This window comes from Cibotium barometz, chromosome 60, assembly GCF_041138505.1.
Source record: "Cibotium barometz isolate CiBa-2024 chromosome 60, ASM4113850v1, whole genome shotgun sequence".
NCBI lineage: Eukaryota > Viridiplantae > Streptophyta > Polypodiopsida > Cyatheales > Cibotiaceae > Cibotium > Cibotium barometz.
Genome location: NC_141105.1, coordinates 6088288 through 6110772, shown reverse-complemented (window position 1 = coordinate 6110772; position 22485 = coordinate 6088288). Strand labels below are relative to the sequence as shown.

At 40.4% G+C, this 22485-nt stretch overlaps 1 protein-coding gene across 1 annotated transcript in view; it reads right to left on the bottom strand.

Annotated features, from left to right (window-relative positions):
• The window catches only part of LOC147604909 (uncharacterized), an 85331-nt gene extending 65122 nt beyond the window's left edge, over nt 1-20209 (bottom strand). Inside the window, exons 1-2 of the mRNA XM_086793907.1 lie at nt 20103-20209; nt 19772-20014 (exon numbers count right to left, since the gene is read on the bottom strand). Coding sequence (XP_086650033.1) covers nt 19772-20014; nt 20103-20202 — 343 coding nt within the window. The 5' untranslated portion in view covers nt 20203-20209. The remainder of the gene's footprint in view (nt 1-19771; nt 20015-20102) is intronic.
• Nucleotides 20210-22485: the final 2276 nt, after the last annotated feature.

Sequence of the window (22485 nt, the reverse complement as noted above, 5' to 3'; positions counted from 1 at the left end):
TTCCATCCTCCCACTTTCTACCCTACTCAAGCATCAATTTGTTTTCTAATTAATCCTACCACACTGTTTAACATAAATAAACATGTTCCTTAATTAAGGCCCTTTTCACAAGGTTTGTTAAAATAGCCTTATTCCATAACAATACAATAATGCCAAAGATAAGATCTATTTAAAAAAAGTTTATACATGAATCAAGCCAAACCGGCTTTCTTATTCTTTTCCTTTATACCGTCGATGATCTGGAATTCGGCCTTCTAGCCTCTACATGCTGGGCAAAACCCTACGGGACCATACAGCTCATCGTCGGCCGTGGTGGCGAGGACTCAAGCCGGCCTGTCGCCCCCTCAAGCTCCATCGCTCGATCCTCCCGCCCCTCAGAGGGATGTCTGCACACTAGGGTGGGCTTATTTATCGCACTAGCCTGGGCCCTCAGAACTAGGCAGCATCATAATCTCTCACCTCAATCTGCAAACCTTATTCTCCCAATGGTATGAGGGATACCTTGGGCCATTCTCGGGCTTTGCTAATGACACCCCTAGGCTACACAAGCACGGAACGGAGTTAGCGTTGAAGCCAGGAAAAATTGCACTCTTTAAAATAACAATTTCAATGCAATTTATTGAACACATCACACAATTTGTAACTTCATACAATTTTATGTCGTTATTTTAAAAGGAAAAGATACACATTTATTAACACTAATTTAAGAAAAAAACTCTTCTTTAAACCATTTTCCTGTGAGGAGCTTGAAAGGGAGGGTTGGAGCTGTATCGGGAGCATCGTCCCTAATCTCGTTGTTGCGCGCTCCTCTCGAGGTAATATTCTGACGTTTGCCGGGAAGGGGCCATCTTGGACATCGCCTAGTAGAGCTCGCTGTTGCGATCGAAACGCTTCAATCGGATCTCAATTCTGAGATCGTTTGCTCACTGTATGAGCAAAAGATTATAGCGCATGAAGCTTTTGTAAGTCTCTTCACACCGGGGGGAAGAAGAGTTAAGGACACTGCCTCCTAGCAAGAGGGGGATGGAGGAAAATTGGCTTATCTGAAAAGAAGCAAATGAGGGGGTGTGAGAGGGGTGGCTGCAAGGGGTGGCTGTACTACAGCAAGTACGCCGCACAGGGACAGATGGCGGTACGGACGGCGGTACAACAGGACATACGCTACACAGAAATGTGTGTTGCCTGTGGAGCATTCCGGGGGTTTATATAGCTATGGGATATGGGTACGGGCACTGCGCAAAGCAAGGACGAAAGGACGGTGTACCGTCAAAGGCTATGGATCAGTGGCTTGCATGGGTCTAGGGGAAAGGTACGGTGTTGGTTACTAGGGAAAGGAATGGTATGCATGTACCTTATCTGGTCTGGGGCAGCATGGGTGTCCACGTAGGGGTACGTGTGGACCACACAGTGGGTGGCCATCCTTTGGTTCTTGGGCAACCATCGTACGGGCACCCTAGTAAGTATGTACGGTCCAAATTTTGGGGTGGGGTACCCAAATTTGGGGCACCCGCCTCGATTTGTGTGCCGGACCGCCCTGGGGGGATTTTTTTTTTTCGGGGGAGGTTCACCTGGTCGTTGGGGTTCAGACCGTTCGTCAATCGGACGCCCGGTCGTGCATTTATTAAGGTTTAAAGGTTGCCGCTTTTTAACTAAAATGACTAAAATTTGCATATAAGCTTGATCCGATGTCCGTTTTGGATGCTGTACAATCCCATATTAGTATTAAATCACGCGCAAATTCCAAATTTGGGCTCATAATTTGAAGATTCTAAGTAGAAATGACTCAAATAATAAAATCATTGATTTTTATACCATAAAAACTCATAATTACATGGACACTTCTTTATTAGTGAAGATGGGTATGTTACAGTTAGCATGGCCCAAGTAAGTAACCTAGAAGAGGAAGACTGGGAGGTGAAGTGTGCCTGAATACGGTTTTGCATGACCATAGAAATTGGTCTCAAAAAAAACATGGGAGAGCTAGCCATAACCTGATGTCTCATAACCCACAAACGTGCAAGTGGAAGGAGTCAACTCGTTCCAAACCACATGTATAGGAGCTTTCACTACTATGTTTCACATTGGGAATAACCCATTGGGAAGGGAAGTTTTATATCATGCCTGTAGTACTTCTTGGAGTAGGATGGATGGGCATAATTTGATTTGGACTCGAGGACATGGCCTGAGTAATTGACCTAGCAGAGGAAAACTGGGAGGTGAAGCGTGCTAGACTATGGTTGGTCATGATCATAGAAATTTGTCTCAAATAAAACATGGGAGAGCTAGCCATAACCTAATGTCTCATGAGAGAGTGTGAGATACAACAACCATCATTGACTCCCACAAGAGTGCAGGTGGAAGGAGTGAACTCAATTTTCCAAACCACATGCATAGGAGCTTTCACTACTATGTTTCACATTGGGAATAACCCCTTGGAAGGGAAGTTTTATATCATGCTTATAGTTCTTCTTGGACGAGGATGGATGGGCATAATTTTATTGGGCCTCAAGAACTACTACCTTGTAAGTAGCCTTGAAATATCGGTAGTCATTGTGATATGATCAACAAGGAGCCCATGTAGGGAATGAAGAGCATTAGCTTTGATATGTTGAGGCCATAGACTCTCATGTGGACTTTTGCCACCAATGGAAAAGAGAGCTCAATATTTTTAGGTTCTGATCAAGTTAATGGCCACATAGTGATCTGAATCGTTAGGTCTGGAAGAATCTAGAAAACTCTCTCGCTCTGCCAAGAAGAGCAGTAAATAAATCTTTAGGCAAAGGCTAAAAAGAAAGTTAAGGCTAGCAAAGCCAGGCTTCGTAATTGCTCCACCTCCGTTAGCATGGCCCAAGTAATTAACCTAGAAGAGGAAGACTGGGAGGTGAAGTGTGCCAGAATATGGTTTTGCATGACCATAGAAATTAACCTCAAATAAAACATGGGAGAGCTAGCCATAACCTAATGAATTATGAGACAGTGTGAGATACAACAACCATCATTAACTACCACAAAAGTGCAGTAGGAAGGAGTGAGCTCGTTCTGAACCACATACATAGGAGGAGCTTTCACTACTATGTTTCACATTGGGAATAACTCCTTGGAAGGGAAGTTTTACATCATGCCTACAGTACTTCTTGGACGAGGATGGATGCGCATAATTTGATTGGGACACTCAAGAACTGCTACCCTGTAAGTAACCTTGGGATATCGGTAATCATTCTGATGTGACCAAAGAGGAGCCCATGTAGTATTTCTTGGACGAGGGAATAAAGAAAATGTATTAGCTTTGATATGTTGAGGCCATAGACTCTCATGTGGACTTTTGCCACCAATGGAAAAGAGAGCTCAATATTTTTTAGGTTCTGATCAAGTTAATGGCCACATAGCGAGATAAACCCTTAGGTCTGGAAGAATCTAGAAAACTCTATCGCTCTGCCAAGAAGAGTAATAAAAGTAAATCCTTAGCAAAGGTTGAAAAAGAAGTTAAGGCTAGGCAAGCCAAGCTTCGTAATTGTTCCATCTCTGTTAACATGGCCCAAGTAATTGACCTAGAAGAGGAGGGCTGGGAGGTGAAACGTGCAGACTATGGTTTTGCATGACTATAGAAATTGGTCTCAAATAAAACATGGGAGAGCTAGCCATAACCTAATAATGTCTCATGAGACAGTGTGAGATACAACAGCCATCATTGACTCCCACAAAAGTGCAAGTGAAAGGAGTGAGCTCATTCCAAACCACATGCGTAGGAGCTTTCAGTACTATGTTTCACATTGGGAATAACCCCTTGGAAGGGAACTTTCATATCATCCCTATAGTACTTCTTGGACGAGAATGGACGACCATAATTTGATTGGGACTCAAGAACTGCTACCTTGTAAAAGTAGCCTTGGGATAGGCAATCATTGTGATGTGACAAAAGAGGACTTCTTGGTCGAGGGAATGAAGACCATTAGCTTTGATATATTGAGGCCATAGATTCTCATGTCGACTTTCGCCACCAATGTTTCACATTGGGAATAACCGCTTGGAAGGGAAGTTTTATATCATCCCTGTAGTACTTCTTGGATGAGAATGGATGGCCATAATTTGATTGGGACTCAAGAACTGCTACCTTGTAAGTAGCCTTGGGATAGGTAATCATTGTGATGTGACAAAAGAGGACTTCTTGGTCGAGGGAATGAAGACCATTAGCTTTGATATATTGAGGCCATAGATTCTCATGTCAACTTTCGCCACCAATGAAAAAGAGAGCTCAATATTCTGATCAAGTTAATGGCCACATAGAGAGATGAACCCTTAGGTTTGGAAGAGTCTAGAAAACTCTCTCGCTCTGCCAAGAAGAGCAATGAATAAATTCTTAGCAAAGACTAAAAAAGAAGCTAAGGCTAGGCAAGCCAAGCTTCGTAATTGCTTCATCTCCGTTAACATGGACCAAGTAATTGACCTAGAAGAGGAAGACGGAGGCGAAGCATGCCAAATTATGGTTAGTCGTGAGATACATGGGAGAGCTAGCCATAACCTAATGTCTCATGAGACAGTGTGAGATACAACAAGAATCCTCGACTCCCACAAAGTTTCAGGTGGAAGGAGTGAACACGTTGCAAACCACATGCATCAGAACTCTCACTACATAATTTTGCAAATGGGAATAACTCCTTAGAAGGGAAATTTTAAATCAGGCCTACAGTAGTTCTTGGACGATGATGGATAGCCATAATTTGATTAGGACTCAAGAACTCCTACCTTGTACGTAGAGCCTAGGAATAGGTAATCATTGTGATGTGACCAAAGAGGAGCCCATGTAGTACTTCTTGGAGGAGGGAGAATGAAGAGCCTTAGCTCTGATATGTTGAGGCCATAGAGAGAGCTCAATATTTTTAAGGTTCTGATCAAGTTAACGGTCGCATAGAGAGATGAACCCTTAGGTTTGGAAGAATCTAGAAAACTCTCTCGCTCTGCCAAGAAGAGCAATAAAAAAATCCTTAGCAAAGGCTAAAAAAGAAGTTAAGGTTAGGAAAGCCAAGCTTCGTAATTGCTCCATCTCCGTTATTATGGCCTAAACAATTGACCTAGAAGAGGAAGACTCGGAGGTGAAGCGTGCCAGACTCTGGTTGGGCATGACCATAGAAATTGGTCTCAAATTAAACATAAGAGAGATCACTATAACCTAATGTCTCATGAGATAGCGTGAGATACAATAACCATCATTGACTCCCACAAAAGTGCAGGTGGAAGGAGTGACAAACCACATGTATAGGAGCTTTCACTACTACGTTTCACATTGGGAATAACCCCTTGGGAAGGGAAGTTTTATATCATGCCTGTAATTGTTCCATCTCTGTTAATATGGCCCAAGTAATTGACCTAGAAGAGGAGGATTGGGAGGTGAAACGTGCAGACTATGGTTTTGCATGACTATAGAAATTGGTCTCAAATAAAACATGAGAGAGCTAGCCATAACCTAATAATGTCTCATAAGACAATGTGAGATACAACAGCCATCATTGCCTCCCACAAAAGTGCAGGTGGAAGGAGTGAGCTCGTTCCAAACTACATGCGTAGGAGCTTTCAGTACTATGTTTCACATTGGGAATAACCCCTTGGAAGGGAAATTTTATATCATCCCTGTAGTACTTCTTGGACGAGAATGGACGGCCATAATTTGATTGGGACTCAAGAACTGCTACCTTGTAAGTAGCCTTGGGATAGGTAATCATTGTGATGTGACAAACATGAGAGAGCTAGCCACATAACATAATAATGTCTCATGAGACAGTGTGTGATACAACAGCCATCATTGACTCCCACAAAAGTGCAGGTGGAAGGAGTGAGCTCATTCCAAACCACATGCGTAGGAGCTTTCAGTACTATGTTTCACATTGGGAATAACCCCTTGGAAGGGAAGTTTTATATCATCCATGTAGTACTTCTTGGATGAGAATGGACGGCCATAATTTGATTGGGACTCAAGGACTGCTACCTTGTAAGTAGCCTTGGGATAGGTAATCATTGTGATGTGACAAAAGAGGACTTCTTGGTTGAGGGAATGAAGACCATTAGCTTTGATATATTGAGGCTATAGATTCTCATGTCGACTTTCGCCACCAATGAAAAATAGAGCTCAATATTCTGATCAAGTTAATGGCCACATAGAGAGATGAACCCTTAGGTTTGGAAGAATCTAGAAAACTCTCTCGCTCTGCCAAGAAGAGCAATAAATAAATTCTTAGGCAAAGGCTAAAAAAGAAGCTAAGGCTAGGCAAGCCAAGCTTCGTAATTGCTTCATCTCCGTTAACATGGCCCAAGTAATTGACCTAGAAGAGGAAGACTAGGAGGCGAAGCATGCCAAACTATAGTTAGTCGTGAGATACATGTCGTGAGATACATGGGAGAGCTAGCCATAACCTAATGTCTCATGAGACAGTGTGAGATACAACAAGCATCCTCGACTCCCACAAAGTTTCAAGTGGAAGGAGTGAACACGCTGCAAACCACATGCATCAGAGCTCTCACTACAAATTTGCAATGGGAATAACTCCTTAGAAGGGAAGTTTTAAATCAGGCCTATAGTAGTTCTTGGACGACGATGGATAGCCATAATTTGATTGGGACTCGAGAACTCCTACCTTGTACGTAGAGCCTAGGAATAGGTAATCATTGTGTGATGTGACCAAAGAGGAGCCCATGTAGTACTTCTTGGGGAGGGAGAATGAAGAGCATTAGCTCTGATATGTTGAGGCCATAGAGAGAGCTCAATATTTTTAAGGTTTTGATCAAGTTAACGGCCGCATAGAGAGATGGACCCTTATGTTTAGAAGAATCTAGAAAACTCGGAAGACTCGGAGGTGAAGCGTGCCAGACTCTGGTTGGGCATGACCATAGAAATTGGTCTCAAATTAAACATAAGAGAGATCGCTATAACCTAATGTCTCATGAAATAGCGTGAGATACAATAACCATCATTGACTCCCACAAAAGTGCAGGTGGAAGGAGTGAACTTGTTCCAAACCACATGTATAGGAGCTTTCACTACTATGTTTCACATTGGGAATAACCCCTTGGGAAGGGAAGTTTTATATTATGCCTGTAATTGTTCCATCTCTGTTAACATGGCCCAAGTAATTGACCTAGAAGAGGAGGACTGGGAGGTGAAACGTGCAGACTATGGTTTTGCATGACTATAGAAATTGGTCTCAAATAAAACATGAGAGAGCTAGCCATAACCTAATAATGTCTCATGAGACAGTGTGAGATACAATAGCCATCATTGACTCCCACAAAAGTGCAGGGGTGGAAGGAGTGAGCTCGTTCCAAACCACATGCGTAGGAGCTTTCAGTACTATGTTTCACATTGGGAATAACCCCTTGGAAGGGAAATTTTATATCATCCCTGTAGTACTTCTTGGACGAGAATGGACGGCCATAATTTGATTGGGACTCAAGAATTTCTACCTTGTAAGTAGCCTTGGGATAGGTAATCATTGTGATGTGACAAACATGAGAGAGCTAGCCACAACCTAATAATGACTCATGAGACAGTGTATGATACAACAGCCATCATTGACTCCCACAAAAGTGCAGGTGGAAGGAGTAAGCTCATTCCAAACCACATGCGTAGGAGCTTTCAGTACTATGTTTCACATTGGGAATAACCCCTTGGAAGGGAAGTTTTATATCATCCCTGTAGTACTTCTTGGATGAGAATGGACGGCCATAATTTGATTGGGACTCAAGGACTGCTACCTTGTAAGTAGCCTTGGGATAGGTAATCATTGTGATGTGACAAAAGAGGACTTCTTGGTTGAGGGAATGAAGACCATTAGCTTTGATATATTGAGGCCATAGATTCTCATGTCGACTTTCGCCACCAATGAAAAAGAGAGCTCAATATTTTGATCAAGTTAATGGCCACATAGAGAGATGAACCCTTAGGTTTGGAAGAGTCTAGAAAACTCTCTCGCTTTGCCAAGAAGAGCAATGAATAAATTCTTAGCAAAGGCTTAAAAAGAAGCTAAGGCTAGGGAAGCCAAGCTTCGTAATTGCTTCATCTCCGTTAACATGGACCAAGTAATTGGCCTAGAACAGGAAGACTAGGAGGCGAAGCATGCCAAACTATGGTTAGTCATGAGATACATGGGAGAGCTAGCCATAACCTAATGTCTCCATGAGACAGTGTGAGATACAACAAGCATCCTCGACTCCCACAAAGTTTCAGGTGGAAGGAGTGAACACGTTGCAAACCACATGCATCAGAGCTCTCACTACATAATTTTGCAATGGGAATAACTCCTTAGAAGGGAAGTTTTAAATCATGCCTACAGTAGTTCTTGGACGACGATGGATAGCCATAATTTGATTGGGACTCGAGAACTCCTACCTTATACGTAGAGCCTAGGAATAGGTAATCATTGTGATGTAACCAAAGAGGAGCCCATGTAGTACTTCTTGGAGGAGGGAGAATGAAGAGCCTTAGCTCTGATATGTTAAGGCCATAGAGAGAGCTCAATATTTTTAAGGTTCTGATCAAGTTAACGGCCGCATAACCCTTAGGTTTGAAAGAATCTAGAAAACTCTCTTGCTCTGCCAAGAAGAGCAATAAATAAATCCTTAGCAAAGGCTAAAAAAGAAGTTAAGGTTAGGAAAGCCAAGCTTCGTAATTGCTCCATCTCCGTTAACATGGCCCAAACAATTGACCTAGAAGAGGAAGACTCGGAGGTGAAGCGTGCCAGACTTTGGTTGGGCATGACCATAGAAATTGGTCTCAAATTAAACATAAGAGAGATCGCTATAACCTAATGTCTCATGAGATAGCGTGAGATACAATAACCATCATTGACTCCCACAAAAGTGTAGGTGGAAGGAGTGAACTTGTTCCAAACCACATGTATAGGAGCTTTCACTACTATGTTTCACATTGGGAATAACCCCTTGGGAAGGGAAGTTTTATATTATGCCTATAATTGTTCCATCTCTATTAACATGGCCCAAGTAATTAACCTAGAAGAGGAGGACTGGGAGGTGAAACGTGCACACTATGGTTTTGCATGATTATAGAAATTGGTCTCAAATAAAACAGGAGAGAGCTAGCCATAACCTAATAATGTCTCATGAGATAGTGTGAGATACAACAGCCATCATAGACTCCCACAAAAGTGCAGGTGGAAGGAGTGAGCTCGTTCCAAACAACATGCATAGGAGCTTTCAGTACTATGTTTCACATTGGGAATAACCCCTTGGAAGGGAAATTTTATATCATCCCTGTAGTACTTCTTGGACAAGAATGGACGGCCATAATTTGATTGGGACTCAAGAACTGCTACCTTGTAATAGGTAATCATTGTGATGTGACAAACATGAGAGAGCTAGCCATAACCTAATAATGTCTCATGAGACAGTGTGTGATACAACAACCATCATTGACTTTCACAAAAGTGCAGGTGGAAGAAGTGAGCTCGTTCCAAACCACATGCGTAGGAGCTTTCAGTACTATGTTTTACATTGGGAATAACCCCTTGGAAGGGAAGTTTTATATCATCCCTGTAGTACTTCTTGGATGAGAATGGACGGCCATAATTTGATTGGGACTCAAGGACTGCTACCTTGTAATTAGCCTTGGGATATGTAATCATTGTGATGTGACAAAAGAGGACTTCTTGGTCGAGGGAATGAAGACCATTAGCTTTGATATATTGAGGCCATAGATTCTCATGTCGACTTTCGCCACCAATGAAAAAGAGAGCTCAATATTCTGATCAAGTTAATGGCCACATAGAGAGATGAACCCTTAGGTTTGGAAGAGTCTAGAAAACTCTCTCGCTTTGCCAAGAAGAGCAATAAATAAATTCTTAGCAAAGGCTAAAAAAGAAGCTAAGGCTAGGCAAGCCAAGCTTCGTAATTGCTTCATCTCCGTTAACATGGCCCAAGTAATTGACCTAGAAGAGGAAGACTAGGAGGCCAAGCATGCCAAACTATGGTTGGTTGTGATCATAGAAATTGGTCTCAAATAAAACATGGGAGAGCTAGCCATAACCTAATGTCTCATGAGACAGTGTGAGATACAACAAGCATCATCGACTCCCACAAAAGTTTAGGTGGAAGGAGTGAACATGTTGCAAACCACATGGATCGGAGCTCTCACTACAATATTTTGCAATGGGAATAACTCCTTAGAAGGGAAGTTTTAAATCAGGCCTGCAGTATGTGAGATCCCTCTGCCCCCTCCGCACACCGGCGGACTCCCAGTAGCTGACAGCGGAAGCAGCCCTCTCATGCGCGGGGCAAGATTTCTCACTCGGGGCCTCGCCCTCGAATGTCCGGGCATGATTTCTCACTCGAGACCTCATTCGGGGCCTCGCCCTTGAATGTCCGGGCATGAGACTAGGCTGGTGGTCACTCCGAAAACCGAAACCAGGAAAATTTCCCATGCCCGGAAAGCGAGGACGATTCCACCTTTTTGACTTTTCTTAACAAATTTTTCTTACGAGATTAATCTAAACTATCCTTCACCTGAATAAACCAGATAGAAGGAAACTATCACTGATATAATTTGATCATCTGAGTAAATTCAATGCTTTTTTCCTGATCAAGATCAGGCATAGCCGTTGATCCACTGAATTGAGAAATTTATTACGGAATTGACTAGCTACTCGATTCCTAGCGTAATCCTAAGATTTTTTTTTCAGTTTGATTATTAAAACTCCACTGATTCCAGCCTAACCCCATCCGGCCCATGGGTTAGCCACCACCCTACCACTGCAATCGGTGGAACCAAACAAGTACTCACCCACCCATAATTGAAATGCCTTTCTTAACTTTAGCTTTAGAAAACAGATACGCACACACTCCTCTTTAAAACTTTAATATAAAAATAATCCATTGACAAAACAGATATGATCACTGATTTCATAATTCAAAATTTTCATTCAATCTCTTGTTCACAAAAAGAGTACCACTCTGGACTCTCCGTTTTAGAACCAGCTGGTCAGCAACGAGATCCAGTAAACAGATTACAATAATCCCTTCGTCAACATACATATATATCTTCCTCGACATACGTATGGGTGTCCTAGGCACCGTGAGCAGGTGCATCGCCTGGTCAGAACCCTCCAGGATCCTCCTTAGGTGTCCTGGCACTTCACTCAGGGACCGCTTCGTCGACCCTCGCCCATCGTACCGGAAGCGCACCATTTTTCACCATACCCAGGCTGGTCAAGACCTGGGTAGGTTTTTGCCGCGTGAGCTGTCCCTCGAACACTCCGCGCCAGCTGTTGCAACAGAACTTCCCTTAGATAAACATATATGCCAAATGCTCCTTCCAGCATTCTGGCGTAAGACAGTCCTTTAAGAAAACATGGTTTTTATGCAAGTTCTCAGTTTTGATTTTGTTTGCAAACCATGAATAATCTTAAATCCGTATCTCGATACTTCTAGATCCAGGTCTGAATTCTAAACAGAATTCCTCGAATTCTGTTAACTTGATCCTCAGATCAAAATCAAAAGTCTTAATTTAGTTTCAAATTTCGGTGGGTATTTTGAATGCATTTTTCCTAGACTGAGCTCATCGTCTCATTGACGAAGGAATTAGGTCTTGGTCAATAGTCTGAATTAGAGTTTGGGTCTGGAAAGGTTCTTCCTAAACTATCTTTCTCGAAAGTACTATTTCAATTTCTCTTTTTCTAAATTTTGTTCGACGAATATTTGCTAAAACATGAATTTCTTATGAGGAATAAAATAATCATTTATCTCGATCTCCGACTTCGATAGTTTAATTGAATTTTCTCATTACCATCTTAGTGAATATGAAAGGGTAGCATTTCTTCTCTAGATTATCTACTTATTCATTTTTCTAATTTTTACGAAAATTAAACAGAGGATTAAGGAGAACCCTTATTTAATTATAAAGATTCTATATGCATCTAATTATGCATAAAATTTGATTCTGATGAAAGTCACACTTTTATCATCATAAAAATCATTTATGATAAAAATCACTCTTTTAACATGAAAGAATTTCTTTTATGCATACAAATAATTTATGATGAAAATCACTCTTTTAATAAAAAAATATCTTTTATGCACCCATTTATGCATAAAAACCATTTATGATGAAAATCACACTTTTAATATAAAAAATATCTTTTATGCACCCATTTATGCATAAAAATCATTTATGATGAAAATCACACTTTTAATATAAAAAAATGTCTTTTATGCACCCATTTATGCATAAAAATCATTTATGATGAAAATCACACTTTAATATTAAAAAAATATCTTTTATGCATACTTTTATGCATGAAAATCAAATATGATAAAAGTAACACTTTTATAATAAAAAAATAATCTTTTATGCATACTTTTATGCATAAAAATCAATTATGATAAAAGTAACACTTTTATAATAAAAAATAATCTTTTATACATACTTTTATGCATGAAAATCAATTATGATAAAAGTAACACTTTTATAATTAAAAAATAATAATCTTTTATGCATACTTTTATGCATGAAAATCAAATATGATAAAAGTAACTTTTATAATAAAAAATATATACTTTTATGCATAAAAAATCCATAGTGAAGAAAGTAACACTTTCATAAAAAAAATTATCAATAAGTATCTTTCCTAGAATTTAATTCTATTGAAAATCATTCTTTTATAAAAATTAATCAATATGCATCTTTCTATGCATAAATGAAAATAATACTTTTAGAATACTCTAACGATGGGAATTACTCTTTTTGATTAATAAAAGATGAAATTTATTTCACTGATTTTCAAAAATTTTGCCATAACCTCCTTTGTATGGCTGACCATTTTTCAATTTTTAACTTACTAAAATTAATTAGAAGTTTACCAAGAGTATTTAAATCATTCTAATGTAAACAATCAAAGAGAAACATTATGAAAAACATGATTTTATTCATTAATCATTCATCTAGGATAAGAATGGTTGGATTTACTAATGAAGAGAGAGGAATGCCTTTTTTTTAATGAGGCATAACATCATTTGATTTTAGAGAAGACAAAAATCATAAGAAAACCATAAAAAGAATTTGAAAAGAGAAGAATCTCCAACTTACATAGATACTTTGAGAGCTTTCCTTTGGCTTGATGGTTTGAGGGTTCTACTCTTGTTTGAAACAAGAGTGGCCACCAATCTTTTGGAAGAGGGAAGGTCAAAAACTAATGAATTATGAGTAAAATTCACTGTTTTTGGCACTTGGGAGAGACAGGGTACAGTGCAAAAACACTATTGAGTTTCAACAAAGGGGAAGGCTTCTATTTATAGAAAAAAGTGAGCTTCTAACCAAGCCAATTGATTCTAAAATTTTTCACATCAGTTTGGTCAATTTTTGACCATTTTTGGGTCAGTTTTGCTCACTTTTTGGATCTAGTTGAAACAGGAGAGAGGAGAGATAAAAATATCTCATTATTTGGGAGTTTAAAACTCATTCAAGCATGTGAAATATGTTCCTCCTTCATGAGGGAAATTCCCCCATGCAGAGGTGTCAAAAATGCATCATTACTTTTAAATATCTCTCTTTTTTAACTATTAACCTTGTCCTTAGTCAACTCTTCATCTTATGTGAGTATTTACTCATTTTTGGGAGATTTTTCTTTTATTTTTCTATTTATCTCCTACATTTGGATGAATCTTATTGGTCCATAGGAACCTTAATTTAAAATTTCAAAAAAATCTTCACCCCCTGGATAATGCCTCTTGAACAGATTATACTTAATTTCTAATGCACCTTCTAAAATCTTTTTGAACTTCTATTTCAGGGGAACTTATTTTAATAAGATGAGATATTTTTCTATCAAAAAATATTTAAAAACTAAATTACCACTCTCTAGAAGATTTTCTCTGTCTGGGCCAAAACTGGTAGAAACAAGATCTTTTATATTTCTGAAGAGGGATTTGATTACAGGGGAAGATGCTAGGTATCTTGAGAGGCTCGGGAGGAATCTTACACAGTAGTTCTTGGACGACGATGGATAGCCATAATTTGGGACTCGAGGACTCCTACCTTTGTACGTACCCTAGGAATAGGTAATCATTGTGATGTGACCAAAGAGGAGCCCATGTAGTACTTCTTGGAGGAGGGAATGAAGAGCATTAGCTTTGATATGTTGAGGCCATAGACTCTCAGGTGGACTTTGCCACCAATGGAAAAGAGAGCTCAATATTTTTAAGGTTTTGATCAAGTTAACGGCATAGAGAGATGAATCCTTAGGTTTGGAAGAATCTAGAAGACTCTCTCGCTCTGCCGAGAAGAGCAATAATAAATCTTTAGCAAAGGCTAAAAAAGAAGTTAAGGTTTGGAAAGCCAAGCTTCGTAATTGCTCCATCTCCGTTAACATGGCCCAAGCAATTGACCTACAAGAGGAAGACTCGGAGGTGAAGCATGCCAGTGGGCATGACCATAGAAATTGGTCTCAAATAAAATATAAGTAAGCTCGTTATAACCTAATGTCTCATGAGATAGCATGAGATACAATAACCATCATTGACTCCCACAAAAGTGCAGGTGGAAGGAGTGAACTCGTTCCCAACCACATGTATAGGAGCTTTCACTACTATGTTTCACATTGGGAATAACCCCTTGGGAAGGGAAGTTTTATATCATGCCTGTAGTTCTTCTTGGATTAGGATGGATGGGCATAATTTGATTAGGACCGGAGGACATGGCCTGAGTAATTGACCTAGCATAGGAAAACTGGGAGGTGAAGCGTGCCAAACTATGGTTGGTCATGATCATAGAAATTGCTCTCAAATAAAACATGGGAGAGCTAGCCATAGCCTAATGTCTCATGAGACAGTGTGAGATACAACAATCATCATTGACTCCCACAAGAGTGCAGGTGGAAGATGTGAACTCGTTCTTCCAAACCACATGCATAGGAGCTTTCACTACTATGTTTCACATTGGGAATAACCCCTTGGAAGGGAAGTTTTATATCATGCCTGTAGTTCTTCTAGGAGGAGGATGGATGGGCATAATTTGGGACTCAAGAACTACTACCTTGTAAGTAGCCTTGGGATATCGGTAATCATTCTGATGTGACCAACGAGGAGCCCATGTAGTACTTCTTGGAAGACGAGGGAATGAAGAGCATTAGCTTTGATATGTTGAGGCCATAGACTCTCATGTGGACTTTTGCCACCAATGGAAAAGATATCTCAATATTTTTCAGGTTGTGAGTGATCAAGTTAATGGCCACATAGTGATCTGAACCCTTAGGTTTGGAAGAATCTAGAAAACTCTCGCTCTGCCAAGAAAAGCAGTAAATAAATCTTTAGCAAAGGCTAAAAAAGAAGTTAAGGCTAGCAAAGCGAGGCTTCGTAATTGCTCCACCTCCATTAGCATGGCCCAAGTAATTAACCTAGAAGAGGAAGACTGGGAGGTGAAGTGTGCCCGAACATGGTTTTGCATGACCATAGAAATTGGTCTCAAATAAAACATGGGAGAGCTAGCCATAATCTAATGTCTCAATAGACAATGTGAGATATAACAACCATCATTAACTCCCACAAAAGTGCAGTAGGAAGGAGTGAACTCGTTCCAAACCACATACATAGGAGGAGCTTTCACTACTATGTTTCACATTGGGAATAACTCCTTGGAAGGGAAGTTTTACATCATGCCTACAGTACTTCTTGGACGAGGAATTTGATTGGGACACTCGAGAACTGCTACCTTGTAATAAGTAACCTTGGGATATCGGTAATCATTTTGATGCGACCAAAGAGAAGCCCCCATGTAGTACTTCTTGGACGAGGGAATGAAGACAATGCATTAGCTTTGATATGTTGAGGCTATAGACTCTCATGTGGACTTTTGCTACCAATGGAAAAGAGATCTCAATCTTTTTAGGTTCTGATCAAGTTAATGGCCACATAGCGAGATGAACCCTTAGGTCTGGAAGAATCTAGAAAACTCTACTATCGCTCTGCCAAGAAGAGCAATAAGTAAATCCTTAGCAAAGGCTAAAAAAGAAGTTAAGGCTAGGCAAGCCAAGCTTTGTAATTGTTCTATCTCCGTTAACATGGCCCCAAGTAATTGACCTAGAAGAGGAGGACTGGGAGGTGAAACGTGCAGACTATGGTTTTGCATGACCATAGAAATTGGTCTCAAATACAACATGGGAGAGCTAGCCATAACCTAATAATGTCTCATGAGACAGTGTGAGATACAACAGCCATCATTGACTCCCACAAAAGTGCAAGTGGAAGGAGTGAGCTCGTTCCAAACCACATGCGTAGGAGCTTTCAGTACTATGTTTCACATTGGGAATAACCCCTTGGAAGGGAAGTTTTAAAGCGTGCCAGACTCTGGTTGGGCATGACCATAGAAATTGGTCTCAAATAAAACATAAGAGAGCTCGCTATAACCTAATGTCTCATGAGATAGCGTGAGATATAACAACCATCATTGACTCCCACAAAAGTGTAGGTGGAAGGAGTGAACTCGCTCCAAACCACATGTATAGGAGCTTTCACTACTATGTTTCACATTGGGAATAAACTCTTGGGAAGGGAAGTTTTATATCATGCCTGTAGTTCTTCTTGGATTAGGATGGATGGGCATAATTTGATTGGGATTGGAGGACATGGCCCAAGTAATTGACCTAGCAGAGGAAAACTGGGAGGTGAAGCGTGCCAGACTATGGTTGGTCATGATCATAGAAATTGCTCTCAAATCACCAATGGAAAAGAGATCTCAATATTTTTCATGTTGTGATCAAGTTAATGGCCACATAGTGATCTGAACCCTTAGCTTTGGAAGAATCTAGAAAACTCTCTTGCTCTCCCAAGAAGAGCAGTACATAAGTCTTTAGTAAAGGCTAAAAAAGAAGTTAAGGCTAGCAAAGCCAGGCTTCGTATAATTGCTCCACCTACGTTAGCATGGCCCAAGTAATTAACCTAGAAGAGGAAGACTGGGAGGTGAAGTGTGCCAGAATATGGTTTTGTATGACCATAGAAATTGGTCTCAAATAAAACATGGGAGAGCTAGCCATAACCTAATGTCTCAATAGACAATGTGAGATATAACAACCATCATTAACTCCCACAAAAGTGCAGTAGGAAGGAGTGAACTCATTCCAAACCACACATACATAGGAGGAGCTTTCACTACTATGTTTCACATTGGGAATAACTCCTTGGAAGGGAAGTTTTACATCATGTCTACAATACTTCTTGGACGAGGATGGAGGATGGGCATAATTTGATTGGGACACTCGAGAACTGCTACCTTGTAATTAAGTAACCTTGGGATATCGGTAATCATTTTGATGCGACCAAAGAGAAGCCCCCATGTAGTACTTCTTGGACGAGGGAATGAAGACAATGCATTAGCTTTGATATGTTGAAACTATAGACTCTCATGTGGACTTTTGCTACCAATGGAAAAGAGACCTCAATATTTTTTAGGTTCTGATCAAGTTAATGGCCACATAGCGAGATGAACCCTTAGGTCTGGAAGAATCTAGAAAACTCTATCGCTCTGCCAAGAAGAGCAATAAGTAAATCTTTAGCAAAGGCTAAAAAAAAAAGTTAAGGCTAGGCAAGCCAAGCTTCGTAATTGTTCTATCTCCGTTAACATGGCCCAAGTAATTGACCTAGAAGAGGAGGACTGGGAGGTGAAACGTGCAGACTATGGTTTTGCATGACCATAGAAATTGGTCTCAAATAAAACATGGGAGAGCTAGTCATAACCTAATAATGTCTCATGAGACAGTGTGAGATACAACAGCCATCATTGACTCCCACAGAAGTGTAGGTGGAAGGAGTGAGCTCGTTCCAAACCACATGCGTAGGAGCTTTCAGTACTATGTTTCACATTGGGAATAACCCCTTGGAAGGGAAGTTTTATATCATCCTTGTAGTACTTCTTGGACGAGAATGGACGGCCATAATTTGATTGGGCCTCAAGAACTACTACCTTGTAAAAGTAGCCTTGGGATAGGTAATCATTGTGATGTGACAAAAGAGGACTTCTTGGTCGAGGGAATGAATACCATTAGCTTTGATATATTGAGGCCATAGATTCTCATGTCAACTTTTGCCACCAATGAAAAAGAGAGCTCAATATTCTGATCAAGTTAATGGCCACATAGAGAGATGAACCCTTAGGTTTGGAAGAATCTAAAAAACTCTCTCGCTCTACCAAGAAGAGCAATGAATAAATTCTTAGCAAAGGCTAAAAAAGAAGCTAAGGCTAGGCAAGCCAACCTTTGTAATTGCTTCATCTCCGTTAACATGGCCCAAGTAATTGACCTAGAATAGGAAGGGTGCGTCTATTTAGCGAGCCAAGAGCAGTGAGCGCAGAGCAGTAAGTAGAAATAAAGTCCTTGTGAAAGTGAGCAAGTAGGGGCATGGTATGATGTTAAGCGAGCATGTAATGTTAAAGAGAAGAGTGAAACCATAGTGCAACTCTATAATGAACAGAACAAAGAAAACTAAAAAAGTTTAAAAATGACTATTGCAAATAAAGCATTTTCAAATGAATGGTGCGGATATAAGAAATCACTACAAAACTCATACTACTTGGCTCGCTAAAAAGACATTGAATTGGTCATTGAGCTACTAATAGAAACAAACTATTGTTGCAACCACATGGAAACCACAGCGACCAGAGAGCATATAAATCAAGCCATTAAGATGCACACCAATTTTAATAGCCATACCACTGACACAACAATATAATACTCTTTAGAAACCATAACCATAGGATTTAAAAATTTTATAATCCAAATAAAAATTGTCCAACAATCAGCTACATGCTATTGTAAAAAACATTCAGAAGCATAACATCCATCAAAACATTACTTCCATAGTCCCAAAAAAATGATTGTCTCAATTAAAAAAAAGACTATCTCTAATGGCATTTTGATGTAGACACGTGATCCTCATAACTGCAAGAGACACAAAGAAAAGAAAATAAGCTTTATCAATACAAAATTATTCTCTACTAACATATTTATCTTTTCAACATGCATACCTTTGCTGAGTATGGTTCTAACAGGTGATCATAGATCCGCTCATCCTTGTCTAACATTATGACATTGTGATCCATAAATGCTGCCACTAGCCCAAGAGTTCCAGTGCCAGCAAACAAATCCAAAATCGTGTCCCCAGGACGACTGAAGACGGAGACGATGTATTTGCTAAGCCGCTGACCTCTCTAACAACCGCCCCGCCATGGTCTACTCTTTCTCTTCACCAGATCCTCCGATGGCACTCTTGAAAACGCACACAAACCATTAACCATATGCCATAAAGATCACCGAAAATCATTTTAAATTCTATCTTGATTTGAATGCATATACATACATGTCAAAGATAAGATCTTGCCCTACATCAAGATCATCACCTAGTGCCAAATCCCTTAGTTGATCCCCATGCATCACAAAGCTTGTAGCAGGAGATGTTGAGCGAAAAAAAACAACCAATATTAGACAAGTGACCTACAAGCAAAGACACATTGGTTGTTCATGCATTTTCACCTTAAATGGAACAAAGAAGATTTGCACAAATGACAGCCCCAAAGAGAACAACACCAATACCTGGGTAGTAATCATTTGCCCCATCTTCTTCCCAATAGGTGGAGTACACCTCACAACCTATCTATGATAAATGCTAAACCCAACGCTCTGTGCAACCTGCTCAATGGTCACTCCTTCTTCCATAGTGTAAAGGCATGTAAAGAAGCCTCGATCCGAGAGACAAGAATCAACAACTTTAAAAGTAGAGTCATACATGCCATCCCCAATCTTATTCCAATATGGAACCTTGTTTGCAACACAACCTCCAATGATGATATTTGAGGGGAAGTCTGCAAATATCAACTCCACACAGTAATCGGACCCTCTACTCTTGACATTCCCTACTGTGCAAATAACATTCATGGCATCAAGCACTTGCTTTCCCAATGAGGATGCATCCTCCATGTTCACAAAAGTAGCTGCAAGGTCCTCAATACTGACATTGAAGGCATAAATGGTTCCTATAGACAGGTTTTTGACATTTAACACACATAGTCTTAAGTCAAAACAATCGGATCACGATAGAGATGAGGTAGGAAGCTCACATACCTGGAGCTTGCAATGTCTTGGTTATGATGTCAGTTGGTTGTATCCCACCTGCACTACTATTGGATGTCTGTTGTTGACTCTGCTCCTTATTTGCTTCCATTGCTCGATTCACCCCCAATGCACGATTCACTATTTCCCTCCCTAAATTCACTGGCAATGACTTACGAAAAGAAGCTGATGCAATCGATGTTGCATGTGATGTGGATGTGGCCTCATTATGATCAATTTGCTGGCTACGAAGCTCCAATATAGACTTATGTTGGCGATACAGATCAAGCTCCTCCTCAGGCACATGGTTTCTTTCAAGGTCCAACCACCACGGGCAGAAACGAGACTCTATGCTTGACATGGCCTGTTCAATGACAAACATGGGTAAACACAACTCACCCTCAATATGAACATGTTTCTCAATCATGGATTCAAAATGACAAATTCAATCACTTACTCTTCCAAGCTTCAAATCGGCATACATATAAGATTGATTGTCAACACAAAGCCACACACTAGCGAGAGGGGGTAAAATATCCAATTGGTGCTCCTCAATTTCAGAAAGCAACCATCTGCAAGCCAAAGCCCAAATGATCAAACAACACACAGAAAGAAGCATGCATGTTTTTTAACAAGGAATATCTGGGTTATGTTGTAGGAAAACCTATAAACGACTCGCCGTGCAGCACTTTGTAGGCCTGGTTGATGGTCAATATCATGGCTAAATTTTATGCCTCCTTCGTGCACTTTGAAAGCCCTTTGAAGTACTTTCTTCTGCATAGAACAACAAAAGAGGTGAATCGGCTCTCACCTGGCAACCTGACTCGATCGGCATTTTTAATGTCATTTTGGATTCTCAAACCCAGCTCCGTGATCTGAAGCCAGTAGGAGTACATGTGCAGCCATTCCCTAACCTTTGTCTTATCATTTGGCATACCCTCAAGTGATCGCACTGCAGCCTGAGAGTTGTCCAATAGCTTGACAATGTGAGCCTTATCTGTGTCTCTGATGCAAGCAGAACCTATCATATTGAGCTTTTCCTCTATGGCCACATGATTCGTTGACGCGTGCCATGGGAGGGAGAGCACTGCACACCAAAAGGCCTCACCATTGGAGGGATCAGCAATCCTTGCATATTTTGATGTTTTTCCTCTGTAGAGAACTTCTACCTTTCGAGTCACATTCTCCCTAGCAGACTCGGCAAGTGGTCCATTTGATGCCTCATCAATTTTTTGCTCCATCTCGTCCTTGAACAAGAGCCAAGTCATAATCTGGATTGGCAAATGAAGCCAACTAGGCCTTCCTCTGGCAGATGCACTCTGCATCTCTCTCTCAACCCACAGCTTGTCCTCATTGTCCAAATGTGCCATGAGAGTTGTTAGGTCGGACTCTCCCAATCTTCTTAGTTGAAATAGACAATCACCAAATGTGGTTGGCACAAATGCATAATCATGCGTCCTACAAAACAAAGAAAAAATATGTTAATATTCTTGAGTACAAACAACTTACTTGACATAGAAGGAGACTCTGATAATAAATTAACTTACTTGTTCAACCTGGACAATGAAAACAAAAGCTCACCCACATCCCTCCGCTCGAACACATAAAATTTACAGAGAACAGAACAATGCATGGACAAGTCCCCTTGAAACCCTGTAATAAAACACAAAATTAGGAAGGACAAAGAAGCATAAGAAACTATAACATCCCAATGAGAACTCACCTGTAGAAATGCAGTCCATCTAAGCATTGTGTCGATTATTACCATCAAGAATATGCACCATTTTTCGGCTCAAGTACGGACCCCAATCAGGGTCAAGTGTAAGAGTTTCCTCAAACTGTTGATTCACAGTCCTCCAATGCTCATCCCAAGATTCCTCCCTCTCTTGTGTCAATGGTGTCTCCTCCCCTTCCAAGTCCATAATTGATACTGTGAAAGCTCCCATGCTCTCAATGTACCCACCTAGTTTTTTGAAGCTTCGAGTAAGAGACTTATCTATTGAGGGAGAAACCTTTCGGATTGCCTCCGTCTGGATCATCCTACAGAGAGGAACACGTGGAGGTGGAGACCTAAATTTGACTCCTATCCTATCTAAAAAGGCTTGTGGAGTAGATGTCTCAAGAATCTTCCCAAAAATATCAACCTTATTTTTTTTTTGCTTGCTTCCTTCAGTTTGGGTTGTGACAACTATTTCTTCTTGATCCTCTAGTGGATGTGTGTTCTCTTCCCCCTCTATCTCTCTCCCAGTATCCTCAGTATTCTCACCTTCATCCTCATTATCACCACCTTGAGTATTCTCACCCTCATTTTGATCACCTTTATTTTCCTCAATTGCCCCCACTACATTTTTTCCATCCTCCTCATTTCTTTCATCACTATGTAGATGCTGCCTAT